At 44.6% G+C, this 21,122-nt stretch overlaps 1 protein-coding gene across 1 annotated transcript in view; it reads right to left on the bottom strand.

Moving 5' to 3' along the window:
- Positions 1–4,668: 4,668 nt before the first annotated feature.
- LOC142564887 (trypsin-1-like) overlaps positions 4,669–21,122 on the bottom strand; it is a 37,351-nt gene continuing 20,897 nt past the window's right edge. The window contains exons 6-8 of the mRNA XM_075676078.1: positions 11,573–11,687; positions 10,665–10,816; positions 4,669–9,488 (exon numbers count right to left, since the gene is read on the bottom strand). Of these exons, the coding sequence (XP_075532193.1) occupies positions 9,264–9,488; positions 10,665–10,816; positions 11,573–11,687 (492 nt within the window). The 3' untranslated portion in view covers positions 4,669–9,263. The remainder of the gene's footprint in view (positions 9,489–10,664; positions 10,817–11,572; positions 11,688–21,122) is intronic.

Consider the following 21,122-nt stretch of genomic DNA (forward strand, 5'->3'; position numbering starts at 1 on the left):
CTAGAACGTTTGATAGGATAACTCGCGCTATCCATTTTTAAGCTTTTATTAGTAATCTGCATAGCGATATGACTAAATCAGTTTGCGAAAGGAGGTTCAAGAGGGAACTGCTTTGAGCTACAAAGCAAACGGTACGCAATGGGCATTTGCGCCGCTGATTGCGAAACGATAACTGAAGGTGACTTGAGGTGGTCAGCGGAGCTAAGTGTTAGGAGAAGAGCTGTGATTATTTGCTTCGGTTAGTTAGCGGTTCTCTTAAGTTGACGATTGAAGTTTTCGACTCCGGTGTCTTAGTAATTGGAAAATGCAGCAATACCGGCGTATTTGCGCAGATAACATCAGTGGATCCATCGCGGAGCGTTTTCGCATCATTATTTACATTTGCGAGGAGCACACGCTGTCATAATATTGCGTCGCGGGTCGCCGAATGGAATTCGTTTCCTTTCGCTTTCTGCTGTAAATTGGGCCGCATCAACGCTCTCAAAGCAACGGTTGTTCCAGCAGTCCGATGCACGCAGGCTCAGCCGACTCCAACATAGCACACCGCTACACACGCAACATGAGCACTGACGCGATAGATGCGTGCATGTTCAGTGTGCTTATTTATTCCCGACTTAACGGGAAACACGTAAGAATCAACCAAATACGGCAGACGTAATTGCATAAAAACACTGCCGGATCCACCAGACCTCACCGTAAAAGAAATTTGAAGGGAGATGTCGGACGTACCATTTAGCCAGCGCCAAAACAAAAAGTGCTCTATGTCTCAGATCTGGGGTGCAGTGTCCATGTAATGCTTCCAGGTGTCTTTTTTTCGTTGATATCACGTCTACATTTCTTTTTCGTGGCCCGAATTTAATTGTACTGTTATACTTACGTTAAACCCAGATAAACACACGAAGCTTAGATGCGCGATGTGGAGGATAATTGATAGATAATGATGCATGAGTGTTCACAGTTTGTTCTACAACCGGCTGGCTCGAACTCTGTGGACAAGAGAAAAGACCTCTTCGGTGGAATACCAAATGTCAGGATAATAGCATAGTTCTAGCCTAACCAATAAATAAACCGGCAATGCCTCATAATTTGTATTTCAATGGTGACCGAAACAGGTTACCCAATATCTATGCTGACAACACCTTTCTCGTTCTAATGTTTTCTACGGGAAAGTCGCCATTTAATTAATTTTCTAAGTACTGTATAAACACTGCTATCTGTTGGACGCGTTGGTATTTGATATTGGATAACATGTTGGTGCCAACAGAGAATGATCAAAGGGAGACGTAAACATCTCGATGCGCCTCGTAGTCCCTACGTCTTCAATTCACCGTTGTCTGCTGGCGCTAAAATGTTGTTCAAGCAGGATGTATGCTTGACAACAAAGGTTAAATATCGTCAGTAAAGTGTGCCGTGTTACCTGATGTTTAGCCAGTCCAGAAATTGAAGGCTGCTAACATTTTCCTACACAAACAATGGTTTGTTGATAACTTAGTTTTTTTGCTCTTCTGAAAGTCCATCCCCAATGTTGGTGAAGCTATTTGCTGAGCTTTCACTCCTTTTTGGCTAAAATTTGATCCGAAAGCGCCAAGTTTGGCGTAAGCATTTGGTGAAATACTGAAGCCAATGACTGTGTAGTGGTGTGCAAGGAATTGATAAAGATGGTTACGTGTAACATGGGTGTGTTTAAGTGCCTTAGTATAGTAGCGACTCTTCAGCTTTCGGCTACGTGTGTTTACTTGTAAATGTTGAATACACGTTTTACATTAAGCTGCTCGTGTATTTAATAGGTTGCTTTTAAACCTTTTGATCAATGACATACCATATGTGATGATTCCTTTAAGAAATTAATTCTTTACTTTACTAATGTCTGTAAGCTGTAGATGTAGCCATGTCTCGTGCACAGGTAAGATTTGTTTGAGTCCCAATTAATTATTGATATTGCGATCTTTTACAAGACCTCAGCAGTAATTAGGCAATACAATGCAAAAAGAATCCTTAAGCTAGGCTAACCAGAGGCTCTTTTCCTTGTGGTCTTACTGCTCTAGCAATGCAATATAAGATGAGGTTAGTGAAAGGTTATGCTCTGCTTAAAGATAGGTGGGTAAATTCGGTTTTACATATGTTCATGCATTTTTTTATTTTTGTTTCTTGTTCCGGGGTAGGTGTCGCTGTGAATTTTGTTCCTGCTGCATTAATTTTTTTAGTGCTGCGCCCCCAGTCTTCACCTTTAGCTGTGGCGATGGACCCTTCCTTAAAATCGTGACGTGATCGGCCCTAACGAAAGTGAAGTACGAGACGTGTGGAAGGAAATGAAAAGCAAAACCTTTCCCTCGTGTCGCCGGTACCATGGCATTTGCTGAGAAGAATTGGTCTGAGACTGTGCGCAGTCCAGCAAGAAGATAGCCGTTAGGGGTACGTCAAGAAGCTTTTCAGAGAACGGAGAGTCGCGCTCTCATCCTCTCTTCGTAGATGGTTTGAAAAACGGTCCGAACTATTCGTCGAAAGAGCGATTTGGTGACTTATATGTGTACTTCATCAACGCGCCTGGATCATACTCTAGGAGAGGAATGAATTCGCACCACTCGCTTAAGACGTACGTCCTTGCCATGAAGAGAGATGTGTGGAAATTTGGTTGAGCTCTCTCATCCGTTAAGGTGCAGACGATCGACATTAACGATCGCCATCGAGGAGCTCGATGGCGATTATGTGAATTCCTACAGCGACGAGAAATGCTGGTGTGGCAGTTCTCTATCCGCATCGGAACGGACCTCGGTTGAGAGTGCCCTTGTGATAGGGGCACGGTTCGATGACGCTGGAGGATCACATGCTCGTTCGCTACAGCAGTAAATCACTGTTCCCGTAGTTCACGCTAGCCTGATGCAATACGACCAGTAGAGACTTGCCTAGTGTAAAAGGCAGCTGCCACTTAGTTCGGTTTGTCGAGAAACGCGCAAGTGAATACCGCTCATTCTGGAACCGCGGGCGGACGGCTACCATTTGTCGCGACACGTTGCCGGTTGCCATGTTCGTCGTCACTTCTGGTCTCTTGCAAAATAAAGAAAAACGAAAACCCCACTGCTTTTGTTCGTGTGATTTATACGCATGCAGGCAACCATACGTCGCACTGATGAACTGGCTCAGCGGATGCGCGCAAACCCCGAAAAATAAAGTAAGAACTGCGGTGATGCATGCAACTGTGAGCACATACCGACGCACGTGGGGCGCGTTTATTGTCCACAAAACATTCCCGCACTGTACCGGAAGGTCAGTGACCGAGTCGTCGTGACGTAGGTCCGGAGATGTCTACTGCGCTTCACATGGAATTTTTATGAAGCTCGCTTGTTTAAGTAGATGTAATGGTGCCCCACGTACGAAGATTTTAATCACCTTCTTCGCAGCTCAGCTGATCTGGGTCATGGAATGGAGCCGCGTTTTTCCTCAGTCTTACATATGACGTCGAAGGCTTTATGCATTGCACGTTCTGTCAGGCACCCGATAAATGGCGCCCTTTGTTGGAATGTTTGTTTCATTATTGCTTTGCTACTCAGCGTGAGGTTCTTCCCTACCTGCGGTCGCAGTTGCATTGCCTTCATGAAAATATTCAGCATGATAATGCTAGCCCCTTTTACCTAAAAACAAATGAATGTTCTAGACATAGTTTTTTTCTTGGGGGGGGGGGGGAGGTTTCACGCATCATCACGCATCAGTTTTTTTGTTGTGACCTTCGCTCTACAAAAAATTTCGGTCATTAACTCTAAAGCTAAGACTAAGAGTTAAGGGCACGTTCTGCATTTATCATTTGAATACAAGGAAACGCATAAATTCTCTCTTTAGACTATGGCTAGACCAACTTAAAAAAATAAATTAAATTTTAATTATTGCACTGCAGAGGGAACGGTGGTTTTATTCATTGTACAAGCCAGTATATGAATGCAAGGCTTAGGAGCTTTGCAATATTTGCCGAAATGTTTAAGGACTAAAAAGGATTCAAGAACAGAATTTGTAAATCTGTACCTTTGCGCCAAAAGAAATATCGCACTTTTGAAAACTTTCCGTGCTAGAGTATCTGAAGTGGAGAGACGTGCTTATTATACATTACAACTTACAGGCCACATTCCGCAATGTGTGCTACAAAATTTGAAAACGGCCGACTCACATTTAGGGGTCTGTTTCAAGGAGGAGAGCAATGCTTGAATATTCGTCGCTTTGCTGTCGCGCATGTGAAGTAAGTCAATGCGACGGACAGCACCGGCATCAAGCCCCGCGTATAGGAAATACAAAGGTGGGTGACATCACCAGAGTACTTAGCGCCTAGTACGCCGCTCTTCTTGAATACTTTAGCCATAATGTCCGTCGTGTTTGCTCCTCTGTTTTGTTTCCAGGTGAAGAACTTTTACTACGATGTGCAGGCACACACACACAGTGTACTTGTGCAGTGATTGAATCGATCGAAACGTGACATTTGGAGTGCATGGTGACTTGTGCTTTTTGTGCCGCCCGTAAGCGCTGAGTGGTCGTTGCTGGAACACACATTTTTAAGAAGTTTTCCGGGTATTGCTGCGGCCAGCTTGCCCTACATATTTGTATGCAGCATAGGGACGTTTACCATATAATTTGTCAATATCCAAGGTGTTTCAATTTTCAATAAATACCATAATATATCTTGATATTCCTTCTAATAGTTTTATTGCGAACACCTTACAACATCCGTAGAATATAGTCAGTGGGAGTCACTAGCCAAGAAGAATTCGAATAAAATACTTCATTTGTTCGGATCCCACATAGCAGCGGTAGCGTGTACAATCGTAGACATGTTACGATAGGAATTTAACACACCCTTAATACGTGTGCACGCCATGTATATCACTAAAAGCCTGATGTGAATGGCGGTGTTTGTAATGGTGACATACTAAGAGTAAATGAGCAATAAAAAGATACACATCATCGTTTCCCCTTATTGCAAATACAAAAGCAGTCGATTGCTCTTATACCTTTTATATAGGTCGCTTCGTCTAGAAAATGCTCTGCTGCGTTTAAAAACATAACCACTAAAAGCTGGCTTATGGCTTCAGGATAGCGGCTCTTATGATCGTGTGTAGGTTTGCCGCTTTAAAGAAAACTTTACTTCGGAATTAGGGCTCTCGGAGAGCACGTTAGCCTCTCCGCCTCCATCCTGTGAACTGGCACACAGTGATCGGTATTGCTTATGCGCTACAGCGGGTTGTGACGCTGATCAATCTGTGTAAAGCATGTGCAAGCAGACGAAAGGCGAAAAAAAAACAAGGTCGTTCTGTCGGAAACGAGTGAGCGAACTTAATTTTATATTATTAGTTATTTTGATCCCTGCCCTACAAAACAGCTTATCCATACTCTGAAAAAGCAGGTGCAATAACACACTTTGCACTCTTAAGGGTTTTTTCTTGTATTTACAACTACCCCCCCTGCATTCACAGAAAATGGTGTTCCAGCCAACTAATTCACCTGAATTACTGATATGAAAGGGTCATTTTTTTCACAACTGCAGCATTTTCCCCGGCGTGTGTTACAGCCGAAATGCACACTGAAATTTTTATAGCGATATTGTTTTATTATGTCACTGCCCCCTTGTTTAGAATGTCTGCTGAAGTAACAGTGAAAATATTTCCAGCACATTTACATTTTAAAAGAAACCTAAGAAGCTGCGAAGCACTACGGAGCAGTTCGAATTTCGGACCTACATGTTAGCAGTTTGAGGTACTACGTCTCGGCCACTCCACTTTTCTTTTTTTTGATTGCGTTGTTCATCGTTAGACAGGCATTTCAATATACATGCATATGAGGCAGTCACATTCTGATGCAAATATGTATTGAATGCTTTTTTCATCGTTCAGCTTGTCTAGGCATGTGACCGAGACTTGCTGCTCAGATTGTATTCTAATCGCTTTTCTAAGTGGAACAACATTTTCATGAAGTTTTCTCGTACTTGTCTAACATTCTCATTGGCGTTGCGATCCTGCATTCACCGACACTATCACAGAGAATAACAGAATACCTAAGGAGGGTGTTAGTGCATTTAGCAGCCGTACTAGGTTGACGCCATGCTCTCCTCTTTATCTATGAGCCGGCACCATGCTGAAACAACTTAAAGGGAAACTAAAGTGAAAAATGATTTCATCTGCCTCAGTAAATTACAGTTTCACAACACCAAAAACACCACTCTTACAACGATAAGACGTTTGGTAAGCCAGAAAAAGCACAAGAACGAAATATGGGTGGCGACGCCTACGTAAGTTCCCGCACCTGTGGGCTGTGACGCCTTAGATTTTGATGGCATCTTCTAGGGCCTACTAATTATATATAGCGGTACAGATTGATTACAATGTGTTCTAAAGGAGCCAAATATTAAACATGGCAAGTTTCGGGATCCTCTATTCAGCCAACGCGGCCCAAATGCGAAAACATACTTTGGAATCCCCGACGTCACGCTGACGTGCCGGCGCTGGGGTTTCGGCGCGAAATTCAAATACTGAGACTTAGACCTTCATTTTCTCCTCTAATAATCAAACTATTTTTTGAAATTACTGCCTGCAGGGTTCTCAAACAATGCTTCATTAGTCTAAACTGTTTTATTGTTTCACTTTAGTGTCCATTTAAGCGGAGCTAGCAGTAATATCTAAAAAAAGCTGGAAGCAAATAGGAGGACAAGATGGTTGTGTCGCCCTGCTTTACGAACGGGGCGTGCCACCTTCTTAATAATTGCTGTTATTTATCGGTAGTAGATTGTTCTGCATGCAGTGGCGAATGTATTCCAACCGATGATTCATGAAAAAGTACATTACTTTGCATAATGTTGAGCTGGAGCCAATGACACACCACAAAGAACATGCGCCTAACGAACGAGAATTGATTGATGGACTATGTTTCGCGGTGGATTGGTGGCTGACATATGAAACAACTACGAGATAAGATTAAGTTAGAAGAAGTCAGTGTATCAAATTGAAATTTAGCTTAGAAAAGGACTCTAAATCTTCTGCCTTTAGACTCCACAAATGGTGCCGCCATGCACATGAAGTAGCCGGATAGCATATACATAGCCTATACTGTTACCGTATGACGTGCTCGAACAATCACCTGCCGGAAAGCGCTGGGAAATAAACTCTAGAAAAGTTGAAGTGCCCGAGCACCCTAAATTGCGTGAGCTGTGTGCCGTTCAGGAAACGCCCTTTGACCACGCTGAAAAAAATAATGGGCTGACCTAAACACCTTCCTCTAACATTTACGCAAATTTACAAAGTTTTCACTAAATGTAAGGGTGCAGAAAGGGTGTTTTTATATTCAATACCCCCCAGAGAGCGTAATTTATTTAAGTGCACATGGCTGCTCAAGAGCACGCTTCCAGCTTCATTATTTACGGCTACTGCTTTTGCTGCTATAAAGAGATTGATTTTGGAAAAACGTTTTCATAATGTGAAGATAGTATTAGCAAATAACTGAAGCTGAATCCTCAAAATTTTGTTAAGAGCTTGGAAGATTCTTACAAGCATCTTCATATTCAATATAACTGATATAATTTAGAGCATGTTCTTCATTAATGGCTCTGTCTGCGCAAAAAAAAAGAACGCGATGGAATTTCTACGGCACTTATAACCCCCTGGCATTTTAACGCTCGGATGCAGTAGGCAACAAAATATAAGCTGACGATTTCGACAGAACAGCCTTCCGTGAACAGCCTTGTGAACAGCCTTCCGTGGGCATCGTATTGTCCCGAAGTAAGCCCTGTTCGTTGCTTGTGTTCGTTGCATCTATTGTGTAGAAGATGTGCTTGCAACAGCTTGTGGTTTCCGAGCTCGTCTTTCCTAATCTTCCGAATTCCCGAGCCTGGGCGCGCATAAAGTGAAATTGTAGTTTTTGTTGGCAAGTTTGTGACCAAACAATCTGGCGCAGGTTAACGTTATCAGTAGATTTGTGAGCCCAAGCACAGACGCTGTGCAATATCTTCATGTACAATTATCACCGATGGAAACTGCGATACATGGAGGGCATGGCTGCCTGCCCTTTCTTTTGCCCACCGTGGGCATTGGGTACAGACAGCTGATGTGTCGTGGTAAGCAATGAAATGGAGAGCGCTTTTTTAGGCATTGTGTTTGCATTTAATCTCGACCCAACCCCCAAGTGAGCCAGAAAAGTGCAGGCAACCAGGATTTTCGAGTGTCACGTTTCAATCGGTGAGCAATGTACACATATTTAAAGAAATCATTTGGGTTCAGCTATAATCAAAGCAGTGTAATATAGTAAAAAAAAGTTGTGGGAATTTTGTGCTGGAAATCTCGGTAAGAGGGTAAAAAATGCCAAAAGAACACCTAATATACCTTTATTCGAGGTGTTTTCTTAGCATCCAAAGCAACATTTAACGTGATTGAGCACAGAACGAGAAACTGCCTTCTGCTCTCAGTGGCATTCTATGCACGCGCCGTACACAAGTCTCTGCTTCTGCGGTATGTAATGAAGAACTTTGTTTAGGTGCTGAGGGATCCGTCTGGGACAGATGCTAAACTAACTTTAAGAGATGGTGGCAACCCAACTGCATACAAACTCTACGCGCTGTGCAGAGTATGGCCGCAATTCTGTATAATAAATCAAAACTACTGCTTTGTAAAGGAACCTGGTGGGAATCACTCAGCAACAAAACAGAATGTATTCCGGACTACTCGGCTGATTCATCCGTTGTTATTAGTTTCATGGTGAATAGATTTGTTGCACCATAATGTACTGCATGGTGAAAATGAGGGTTTCTTTCTGTGTATTCTTAGCGCATGACGGTTTTGCCGCGTAATGTGAGCTATTGCCTAAATGACCTCAAGCAAAGTGCTTGGGTTCATTCACTGTGGCTCACCACCACTGCCGGATGAGCTTAACGCCTACTAGGTGACTTCGCTTAAGAAATATCACTTGATGTGCTAGATGGACTCAAACATGAACCATTGCTGCAGAGAACTACAATCAACACAACACTTTCTCAATTTACATGTAAATCACGTCATGAAATGGCCTCTAAATTGAGACAGATGCACTTCCGTCCTCATTATTGTTATTGCTCGTCCTAGCACAAAATTGTTGCGTAACATTCCTTAGGATTCATTCGCGTTATAACGCCACAAGTTGCGAGAACTGAATACATGCACGATGCTGCATTTTACACTTAGCAAACGACGAATAACGTTTTGCTTCACCCAGTAATTGGCGGAGCGTGTGTCTGCAACGCTCAACTATGTATTCGTGCTTATTTATGGAATTAGCGTCCGATGCAGTGTCGAGTCGATACGTTCACCTTCACTGTGTTGTTTTTCATCCCGGGCAAGCTCCTCCTTGATCCAAGGTACGTAGGTTGAAACGCGTGTGTACAGGCTTGGCTTGTCACCACGCGCACAGCCGGTGCCAAAAGAAACGAGCCCAACTTGAACTGTCTTGCCCAGCTTTGACCATATGGTCAATGGACCACCTGAATCACCCTGCGAGATGAAATAAATATAAACCGGATGTATATATCTCGTGTTAAATTGGAGTAAGTCTATTTTATAACAGACTTATTGAAACAGGGAACCCAAAGTGTTAAAAGTGGTACTGCAGGCGGAGGGGCTCAGAAGAGGGCATACATTGCTGAGGCGAGAAGAAAAACAGCGTGGGTACTCGTAAATTTAGCGGAGCTTCACCCAAGTGCATTTATCTTTCATTTGATCTAGCGCGATGTAATGCCTTGTTGATTTCGGCATACCGCCATCTGAATATTTAATTCACCCTTTCTATATCTGTCCCTACACTTTTAAAACTGTTGCACCCTTTACAGGGTATATTTGTCCCACAACAATAACTGTCATCTGCCTCCCTTGCCTTCCCTTTCTTCTAAACACTGCGCTCTCTACTTTCCTGTCGAAAAGGCTATGTCACGCTGATAACGCGCATGCCGTACGTGACTTGGAAGTGCCGGGCTCGCCGCGTTAAAGAAATGAAATGCGGGCAAGACAGATGACGATCATTGTTGTGGGAGAAGTCACGCCCCAAACGGGGAAAACTTTTTTCAGAGTATGTAATTTGACCCATATCGCTTTATCAAGCCGGATGTCGAACAAACACATCGCACACACTCGAAACGGCTCACGGTTCAGCCAAATGCTGTGGGACCATGCATTCATACAGTGCCTACATGCAGTTATATAGGTAACTAAACCTGAAAGTGGATTCACTATTGCAGGCCTCATAGAAACGAACGGTTCGGGATTTATTCCCTAAGAAAGATTTTAGCACTCTATGCGTCAAAGAAAACAAAGAGTAAAAAAGAAAAAAATACTGCTTTTGTCAATTTTAACATACTTATCAAAATAGTCCTAGCGAATAATTCATGTTATAACTTCAACATTTTGCTGAGCGTTATATCAAGGTATTATACCAACTATTACTTCTTTGTGTGTTCCAGTTCGTGCAAAAAAAAACATACAATAGGTGGGCAGTTGTGAATATTGTACTGGTTAATCCTTACTCATGGAGAAATTTTGCGAGTTTCGTGGCTATTCGCACTGTCTCCTACATCACTCAAAATTCGAACACTGGGTACTGAGGTGATGGTACTTCGACAATGTATCCACAGCACGTGCGCGAATGGAATCTAACGCCTATTACGAAGCACTAACCTGACAGCTGTCTTTGTCTTTCGCGGATGTACAAAGAATCATCGAATCGTTGAATGCTTCAGCTTGTTCTGCTGTGATGAATCCCGGCTTGCACATATCATAAGGAAGGATGAATCTATTTATATAGAGGAGGTGTTCGGATGGATCGCCCTCTGCAAAAATAAAGAAATATGTGAATTTCAGAGTGTCAAAGTTCAGCGTAGCGATAAAACGTTCTCGTCCGTAAAGCTCATGATGTTAATTGAGAACAATTATATGGTCCGGTTGATAATACGAGAGTTTACTTTAAGTGGTGCACAGACATGCACTTCAACGCTTGCCATAATTGATGATAAAGCTTATAAACGTGGACAATTAGAGCACGTGTAAGTGGTTATAAAATATACGGAAAATCTGGCATTTCGGCGGCATAATGTATCACCGTATCTTGCATAATATAACAGGCATTGAAAGCGGTAATTACTTGCCGGAGCCAACTAATGTCTTTAGTCGAGTCGACAGCTCAAAGAAGGTGCGCGAATACAGTTCTACTACGAACTATTTTACCAATTCCTTTTTTCCACAAATGGCGGCAGGCGGATTTGTTGCAGGAAGATTCTGTTTCGATGGTCTGTAATCACAATTCATCCCCCCCTCCGTGTTTGTGAGAATTCGTTACTGTCTTAATTTTGTTTAAATTTTCTGTTGCGTATAAAAATGTTAACTCATTGCACCTTGATGTTACTTCGCTTTACATATTCATTGCTTATTTCTCTGAGCAATTTAACATATATTTCTCGAGCTGTCCCCTGTGCGATAATGCCTTCAAGGTTACGTACGTGTTTTGGAAATTAATAAATGTTAGTAACGCAGCAATAGGGCATCAGATCGTAAACTAACTAGGACGTGAATAGAGTAAACGGACTTACGTTCAGACACCCTTCCCCAGCCTGAAACGACTGCTTCTCTATTGGTTAGCGACAGCTTTTGACGAGGAAGACATACTGGCACCACATATTGGTCGAACTCGAGCGCATATCTAAGCTGAGTAGGCAGGGAAGAAACAAGAACTCTGTGTTACACCTGCACAAAATACACAATAATACATGTTTTAGTACTTTATTATGTATCTTTTATTAGATACTGCTTACTCATATCACTCATATTAGAGCGCGGTGATAATGAGATAGATGACTATTGGAAAGGTTCAGGAGAAATCTGCTAATCTAACGTTACAGCGGGGATCAGTACGGCCTGCGAGTATTCAGCCAGCTATCTGACAGCTATGCTGCCTTTCGATCTCATGGCTAAGTGGTCTGGCTAGGCGCTATGATGCTTCAGTTCACTTTGAGTTTTCAGAATTTGTATGTTACCAACAGGTGATAATATTATATAAACTGCATCATCATCATCAGCAGTTATAACAGCAGTCTATTTTGATGTCCACTGCAGCACGAAAGCTCCTCCCAGCGATTTTATGTCCTCTGTCTTGTGCTGGCTGGTTGCAAATTGCACCTTTAAATTTTATAATTTCATAACCCCACTGATTTTTCTGCACTGCGTTCCGCTTCCCATGGCCCCATTCTGTAACCACTGAGCCAGCGATCACGCCTTAAGTGTTACACTGCGTGGCCATCTCCATATTTTTCTTTTAATGAGCTATCCAGTTTGCTGACTGATCCAGACTGCTCTCATGGTACACTGCATGGTACACTTTAAATCAATTGCTTTATGAACAGTTTCTGGGGCTTTCATGCATGAGCTCTTGTGCATTGGGGATTGAGGAAGACGTAGATGCGACCTCGATCGCACGCCGCACAAGAAGTAACACGTCTTCGGTACCAGACGGCTGGAAGTCCACACAGGATGATGTAGCGGCAATGGAAGGGAGCCGCAATGATTCATCAGTGACATGACGGATCTTCCCTTCTTCAAATGGCTGGTAAGTTTTTATCTCCCCAGTGGTTGATCAGTCCTTGTATACGAATAAATTACCGGTATCGTCGGAGAGAGAGAGAGAGAGAGAGAGAGAGAGAGAGAAAGAGAAGAACAACTTTATTCAACCAAGGGATTTCGGGCCCGCAGGTCCCTCGGTCTTCGCTCGACTTCATTGCACTACACGGTAATTGAGGTGACAGAGTTCCATGACGTGGGCAGCGCGGTCAGTGGCGACATTCCGCCTGGCTGGCTTCGTCGAGCGTAGCACGGGCGCCCAGTCCTCCAAGGTGGTAAGGAGCTGCAAGCCCCGCAGTGAGAGGTCCGGCGCGCAGTCAAGGAGAATGTCGGTAAGGGTATCGTAGGGGAGGTGGGTGCATTTGGTACAGGAGGGAGTGTATGCTCCCAGTGGATGCGTGAGAGGAGATAGGGGGAGAGAGGGGTGCCCTCCTGAAGGCGTCGCTACAATATTTAGAGCCGATTCTCAAGAGATTGATTGTGGTTGGGCAAGGGGGGATATAGCTGGCGTTCGGCGCAATATGCGTCGGTCAGCTCACTGAAGGAGTGTATCCGTTCCCTGGAAGAGGCCGACTCCGGATCCGCCGCCGCTCGGTTGATGAGATATCGGGCGTGGTCACTAGCGGATTCGTTGCTGGGCTTTCCAGAGCGCGAAGACCCAGACCAGCTTGGCATGGCGGGGTAGGTTTGCGGGGGGCGAGGTGAGAGTGCGGAAACTGGTCTCGTGCACTCGCCCTGGCGCAAAGTTTTAGAGCGAAATCTTTGAGTCAGTAAGGATGTACCGGGAATAAATGTATGTGAGGGCAAGCGTGAGCGCCGCCTCTTCCAACGATTCCGGGGTGGATGTGACATGAAGGTGGAGAGTTGCGGTGTGTCGCAGTGCATAGCCAACGACTGAAATTGCCACTTCTTCACCCGTGGAGGCCCCGTCCACCCAAACGGCGTCGGAATCTCAACCGTATATTTGTGTTGAGCTTTTGCACGGGCAGTATGGTTGGACGAGTGATTAGTTGCGTTCGTGTTCTGAGGAAGAGGATTTACTATGACTTGTGCGTGTACGAGGCGTGGAACTAGTAGTAGTGTGAGCTCAGCTGCTGGCACGCCCACTTTGAGAGCGTTAAGTATTTAACGTCCTGTGAAAGATTGAGCTAGTTGAGTGTATTGTGTTTGTCTATGGGCCTTTATAAGTTCGCGTATGGTGTTGCGGAAGTCAAGCGGGAGACGTTTACTGTTTTGGGTGTTAGGTTAGGGCGCATTGCCACATTGTAGACTCTACGTGGCATAGCACATATGATGGCGATTTCTTGTCGAAGTCGGAAGAATGTTATTGTGTCGAGGAAACGACTGAATATGAAGGCATGTATAATCCGGTACAAATCGTGCTCCTTGATGTCATAGTTTTTGCCGAAAACGGGGCCGATGAGGTGCAAGAGCGCTTCAAACACACACTTTAGTTTCGGAGTAGTGAAAGTGTTCTGGCGGTTGTTCTGGATGTGAAGGTCCAGCATCCGGAGTTTGTTGTCCTCCGATATAAGGCTGCCGTAATGAGTAACGCTGATAAGGGCCGTGGCACACTAAACGAGCTGCGTGGGAAATTTATCCTCAAAGGACCAGCTATAGGTTTTTGGTCACGCAGTTTTGTTTATTCTTTGACGGTTAAACTTATCGCTACCTCTCTCAATGAAACTTTTAAGATTGACATTTCCGGCGTTCATATTACCCAACACAGCACATTAACTCTTAAATTTAGGCAATGTTCCACGACAGCTGAACTTATATATCATATAGCTTCAAGGGCTGCTGTAGTTCACGCGCACATAAAACGGTGGCTGGTACGCCATCCCATAGCCGCGAATGATTTACTGGGTTAACTTGAACTACTTTGGCACAGTGGACTCCGTTGGAGACACGTAATTGGGTGGATATGCATCTAATCACAAGACAACACCATGTTCATCCAACGTGCATTTACAGAAACATGCTCAGTAAATATATTAGATGTAATATCGCGCTATTGAAAAAAAATGTAGGACGCTTAAGCTTCGCCTTCAAGAGTGGAAGACGATAGCGTTATCGCACCCCGTTCGCACCGCACACTCATGCACTCGGCATGCTCTTGAGTCACACAAAAACGAAACGTGTGCCTGAGCAAGCGGAACGAACCAAAGAACTCGGCGTCTCGGAGGGAGAAACGATCTACGTGAGCCAAACGTCGTGATCGGCACGGACAGCCGGGCCACGACGCGCCATAAAGGCGGACGCGGTCATGGGGTTGATGCCTCGATGGTATCGTCCTCTATCTCGCCTGGGAGCACCACGCAGACGCATGACTCCTCGCCAGTAGCACAGCATACATTGAAGGGGACGCTTTCCCACCAGACGCGCTACGGCGCAGCGACCACGTCAGAGGCGTCCCGCATCAGACGCTGCGCCTAGGAATCGCGCTGTCAGCAGAAAGAGGAGCCGCGTCGCGCGCGCGAGTGGCGCGCCACCTGTCGAGGCAGCGCCGCACATTGCGAGAAGGGGGTGTTCTGTGTTTGCCGCAAGATGGCTCTGCGTGCGCACCAAGCGCAGAAGAAATGTAGCGGAAACGTACTTCGCTACGTGTTTAACTGCGACTTCTGTAATTTACATGCTCATAATTACCGATATACACCGCAGTATAACTTTCTACGGCACATTTATAAGGCAACACTGCATTCACTAGAGGTGCTTTTGTCCCGTTTGAAGCATCGAACTCATGGCTGAGTGGTAGCGTCTCCTTCTCACACTCCGGAAAACCTGCTTCGATTCCCACCCAGCCCATCTTGCAAGTTGTTTTTATTTATGGATTGCCTTCCGCCATTTTTCGCTCACGGCCAATGTCGCCGACACCGTAGACACCGGCTTTTTTGCGACACGAGCTCCTTAACGATTTCGCGTAAAAAATTGGCACTGCTACCAAGGCCAGTTTTGCTGGCTGTGACCGCGCTGCATGTGCAATTAGAAAGCAAACTCCGCGAAGTCATGGTGGGCAAAACAGCGCGGAAGCGTGACAAAGAAAGCCAGGACTAAAAGGTGGGTGTGAACAAGTGCGTTTATTTTGTAACCAACATTCTAACAAAGACAAGTTCCGAACCTTTTGCTGCGTCTGCTCAGAAGTTCACTAACATCCCTGCAAACAAAGCAAGTTTCGATGCGCCGATAAAGAAAATAAAACCGCTGAGTGTCCTATCTTTGAGTCATAGCTGTCAAATACCTTCTGTGTCCGCAATTGTTGCTACCCTTGCAAACGGCGAAGTACATCAGTTGCTAGCTGTTCCCACTATACCACACGCAATATTGCAGGGAAAGAAATAGACGCCCCACCGAGGTCCACGACAATTTACGTTGTGTGTTGCGATTCTCCTCGGGGCCTTGTCCATTGCTGGAATTTTGCTGGAGGGATTGTTGCGGGTGGACTGCTTGCAATCTGGTGTTATTTCTGAGTAAAGGCTTGTGCAGTTCACACGAGGCGGAAGGTTCAGTTCGATTCCCAGTATGACTTCAAACCATGATTTCCCTATTCGCGCATTCCGCAATGATCACAACCATTTCCTTTGAGACAGAGTGCTAGACTGCGGAATCCGCATCTCGTGGCATTTTTACAATGCTGACCTGCGTTCTATCTTACATATCCTGCAAAGTTTTTCAGAATAATCTTTTTGCCCTTCATCTGGTATGACCCACGCTGCTGCTGAGTGTATGAGTATCGTGGACCTTAGAGTGGGGATGTGCAATGGCATTTCTTTTTCAACTGGTCTTTGGTGCTGAGGTTGACCAAACAGAATGTGGACTAAAAAGTATAGCTACTCAGAACAGCTGTGATTCTTTCAACTAAAAAGATATTATCAAAAAAGTCTCATGAATCACTAAAACAGACATACGATATATTGAGTGAAGATATATTAAGCAGAATCACATTTCTTGCTTTTTAGAGCGAAACTGTCAGCCACCTCTTCGTCGGAATGTTTCGCAGTGTTTCCTCACGAAAGAAAAAAAAAACATCAGCGATTAAAAAAAGAATATTGAGCGATTGCTGAAAAAAGGGCACACATTCTTTAGTATCACGCAAGAACATCATGCACAACATTCGTTTGCCTAACGAAGAAGCACAAAGCAACGGCACTATAACGTAAAACTATTCCAAACTTTTCTATTCCATTTTTGCAATCAGCCCTCCGCGATTGGTCAAAAACTTTTTTGGACCAGCCCTACTTCACCTGTCTGTCACGCGACGTCACGAAAACCGTGATAGCTCCCCATCTGATATGACGTGTACACGCTGGCTATGCATGATTTGACCGAACAAAAGAAAAATAGTTATTTCTGATTTGACGCCTTTTCGCTATTAGCCCTCGGCTATTGGTAAAAAGTTTTCGGGCTGCACCCACTTCACCTGCCTTTCACACGACGTCACAAAATCACAAAAGCTCACTGCGTCAAAGTGACGTGTACCCGTTAAAGATGCACTATCATGCCGAACAAAGCTGATTTTTTTTCTGAATAGCCGCAGGCTGCGTCGTTCTGAAAGGAATAAAAGATGGCTGCCACCAATCGGTCAGGCACTGGATACTCCCACCTGCCGGAGAGCATAGGTTTATTTACATATAAAAAACTTTTTGCATGGCCATGTAACGTTTTCGAACGCTTTCGGTACGTTTAAGACCTCGCTCAGCAAACTTTCCTTTGCTGAGGATCCTTTTTAGCCGCATTCTTAACCTTCCGTTGCCCGCAGCTGCAAATTTCGACCACACCGCAAATAGGGGAACGCAGGCCAATCGCAGACGCTGGCACCACCCTCTTCATCCGATTATCCATTTTCAGTGCAGTTGCTCGGCCCCATCGAATCCCTCTCCAGTTGAGCGTGCTCCTCGCCTTTTGTAAGCCAATTAGGCAAAACAGGCCTCTCAGTGTAGGCAATGCAATTCGTTTTCCAAGCAACAAAGAGAGCATTTGATTGGTCTGTTGTTCAAACAACCCTGCGGATGAACGCCCGATGCTTGCGTCGACGGTTACGCAAATTTGACGTCAGGAGATTAGAATAAAAACATATTAGATTAGTTTTACGTTAGAGAGCCCGAAGCATCCAAACCACATCATTGACGATAACGTACGCTTGATAACAATCCGAAGAAGGTAGCGCTCCCGCCATAGGTTTCCCAGTAAATATTACTCTTTCCCAAGCTACGGCGGCGACGGAAGCTTGTGACGTGAGGAGTGACGTCACTACCCTTCCATATATAGAAGAACCAGCCTAACAACTGCTTTCATTACAGTTGCAGCACCGCTTTGGGTAGGCAACGCATAGTTACGACTACCGATGCATACCAGGAGTGGCAGAGGGAAAAAAGCGGCATTGCGACCAGTGGCGGCTTGCTGCCAAAATTACCACTATTTCCTTTACTCTAAATTAGCATTACTAGCAGTACTTAAAGTAATAAATCAACCGAGAGAGCACAGGTTCGCGGTAAACAGCAACATATCGACGGCCACTGGGCAGACCGCTGCAAGCGCTGTGGTTGTGTGCACCTCCTCGACAAAACGACCTTTCTAAGGAAAGCAAGAAACCACACTGAAAGGTAAATAATCAAGGGTTTCTTCATAAAAACAGCAGCGAATAAGTACGTTAGCACGCTATCACTAGCACTAAGTGACTAATAAATGTCATCCATAAATGAGAGCCTGTAATCGTCGCTAAGATTAGAACGTGCAGCAGCCACATTTGGTTGGGTGTTCCGATTACGCCGGGAATGCACATGCGCTCATATCTACCTGCCATGATAATTCAGTACAGATGACTGGCCCAAAAGCCGTGTTAATTTCTATCACCCCTGCCTAACTCTACTCTGATGATTTTTACGTTGGTTTCTTGTATAAATTTGCGTGGATTGTGGTAAATAAACAGTTGGAAGTTGGCGCCCGCATGTGTCCTTTGTGTCTCCCTTCGTCCTCGTCTGCTTAGCGGCGTAACCTTTTTTTATGCGCCATATTTTTTTCCGGGAGCACTATGTCATATACCTATTGCAAGATGTTTTTATTCCTGCCTGCTTACGTACGACAAATTTACGTAACCGCGGACGAAAGCATCGTGCGGTGACCCGTGGCGTTGTTTGAGAAATCCAACCAAACGTTCTCCTTGTTTATAGGAGGTCACTTTGCTTTCAAGCGATTGGCACTACGTACCTCGACAGGTCTTTCTTATGTTTTTGGCTGTCATAAGGCGAAGAGCACACAGAAGTGATTTCGGTGGGGAAGTGCTACTGCAGCGAACGAAGATAAACGGATAAGGAGGATACTACCGGCTACTATCGTCGAAAATAGCGGCGGCATGCCACCGAAGGTGAAAAGTGCTACAAAGACGGATCCTCAGCGAACATGAGCTGGTACTGCGATGTCCTATATGGGCCGAAAGGACTTCACAGGTTTATCTGCCAAGCATGAATTGTTATTATAAGCAAAAAAAAATCAACTCGTCGCCAGGGCCAAGAGGGCTGTCGAAGCCAGAGGGTTCCTGGACTAAGGAGCCTTCCCACCTTAGGGCGGTACGCGGCCTCGCTCGGGACACTGTTTCGTATAAACGTTTCTTTCTCTCTCTCTCTTCTCTCCGGCATCTAGGAATAGCCAGTGCCACATCGATGGGCGGGCAGCCAAGTTCTATTGATATCGGAATAGGACATTACCTGGCTATTCGAAAAAAAAGCTTTAGTTTTGTTCGATATAATAATGCATCTTTATTGCGTACATGTCACTCGGACGGGGCGAGATTACACGGCTTGTGCCGTGGCGTGAAAGAGAGGCGAAGTGGGTGCAGCTCCTAAAATTTTGACCTATAGCGCAGGGCTAATGGCAAAAAACACGTATATCTGAAAATGCTTATATTTATTTTGCTGAGTCTAATCGTGTAAATTCAGTGTGTGCGCGTTTTACCAGATGGGCAGATTTTATGGTTTTCGTGTGACAGACAGGTGAAGTGGGAGTGGCCCGAAAAATTTAGACGAATCGGGAAGGGCTAATAGCAGAAATGAAATAGAAACACTTTGGAATAGGTTTACCTTACAGCTTCCGAAAGGTAACCACTACATGGAAGGCATAGCGCTATTCACTGCACGCAGCATGTCCATATTGTCTCCTTTCCGTGAGAAAATGAGATGCTCGTCATCGCGCATGGGATTTTTTTGGGCTAGAAATCCAAACTCTTCCCGTATACGTCAGGAAGCAGGCACTCACTAAAGTGCCTAGTCCACCTGGTGCGAATAAGAAAACTAGAACTTCTTAACTTTATTCTCCTTGAATGACTCCTTTACTTTATATATAACGCAGCCCTTACTGCACGTATCACTGTGTTCCATAAGGACTCACCAGGCCCCATAAGACTGTGCTTATAGATTGTAAATTGTAGTGTATCGTATAGGTATCCTGTTATTGCAATAATTTTTGAAATTGATTCATTATCACAGGCGATAGGTAAAATCGAAATGTCGCGTCACCATACAGGCAGGAGGCGAGCCTGACGGAAAGATAAAGCGCAATCTTTCTCTATTTTGACTAACGTCCACAGGCGACAGTTCATTTCATGTGTCCTCCCATACCGGAGTCGAGAAACCACGTCACGTATTTGTCTGATGCCCCGCTTCCTTTTTGTCTTTACTTTGTGCTAAGCGACGCCGTTCAAGCGGCATGCTTTATGAGTTCACTGATATGTAGAAACCATTCTTATAATCCCAATGTTTCAGACCATGGTTTTGAAGCAGGAAATTTATGCGTCTGACTGTTTCTGTGACACGAATCTGGGCTCTCTCTTGGGCGTGCGGTATTTCAGTTTCAGTTTCAGTTTAGTTTGTCTTTAATAAGGAGGTGACATACATGTTTACACAAGTACACAAAAGCGTATACAGTACAATACGGTATACAGTATATATATTTCGTTTGATATTTCGCAGGTTTCGGTGCAGTGCAGCTGTTTGATATATGTTTTTAGACACGATGTTGAGCGCCTCAGTGACGCTGTGTCTGATGATTTGCGGTGCTGAAACCTGGTGACAGTCCCTTAAGGGCAAGGCTCTAGGACAGTTTAGAAGAAAATTAAACAACCTTTTCAGAAATAGAACATATTTTCTACGAGATAATACGTTTCTCAGAATAACTTCTGAGAACTGAATACTCTCTTTATGAAGGACTATACGATATTTATCGCAAAGAGAGAGAGAGAGAGAGAAAACAAGGATAGGAAAGGCAGGGAGCTCAACCAGAACAGCATCCAGTTTGCCACCCTACAGTGGGAGTGGGGGAAGGGGGAATAGAAAGAGGAAGAAAGAGAGAGAGTAAGCACTGAGTACGTGTAGGAGGGACACCATACACAAGGACACTAAACGGTCTCTTAAACCGGTGCACTTGAAGTACTGCACTAGCGCACGAATCGCTTTTCTAGCCAGCGACGGGTGCGGCCATGGTCCGAGTATCTTTGACTCGATGAATGGTATCGAGTCCCGTCGGTGTAAAGTTGGC

The sequence above is a fragment of the Dermacentor variabilis genome, chromosome 11 (assembly GCF_050947875.1).
Source record: "Dermacentor variabilis isolate Ectoservices chromosome 11, ASM5094787v1, whole genome shotgun sequence".
NCBI lineage: Eukaryota > Metazoa > Arthropoda > Arachnida > Ixodida > Ixodidae > Dermacentor > Dermacentor variabilis.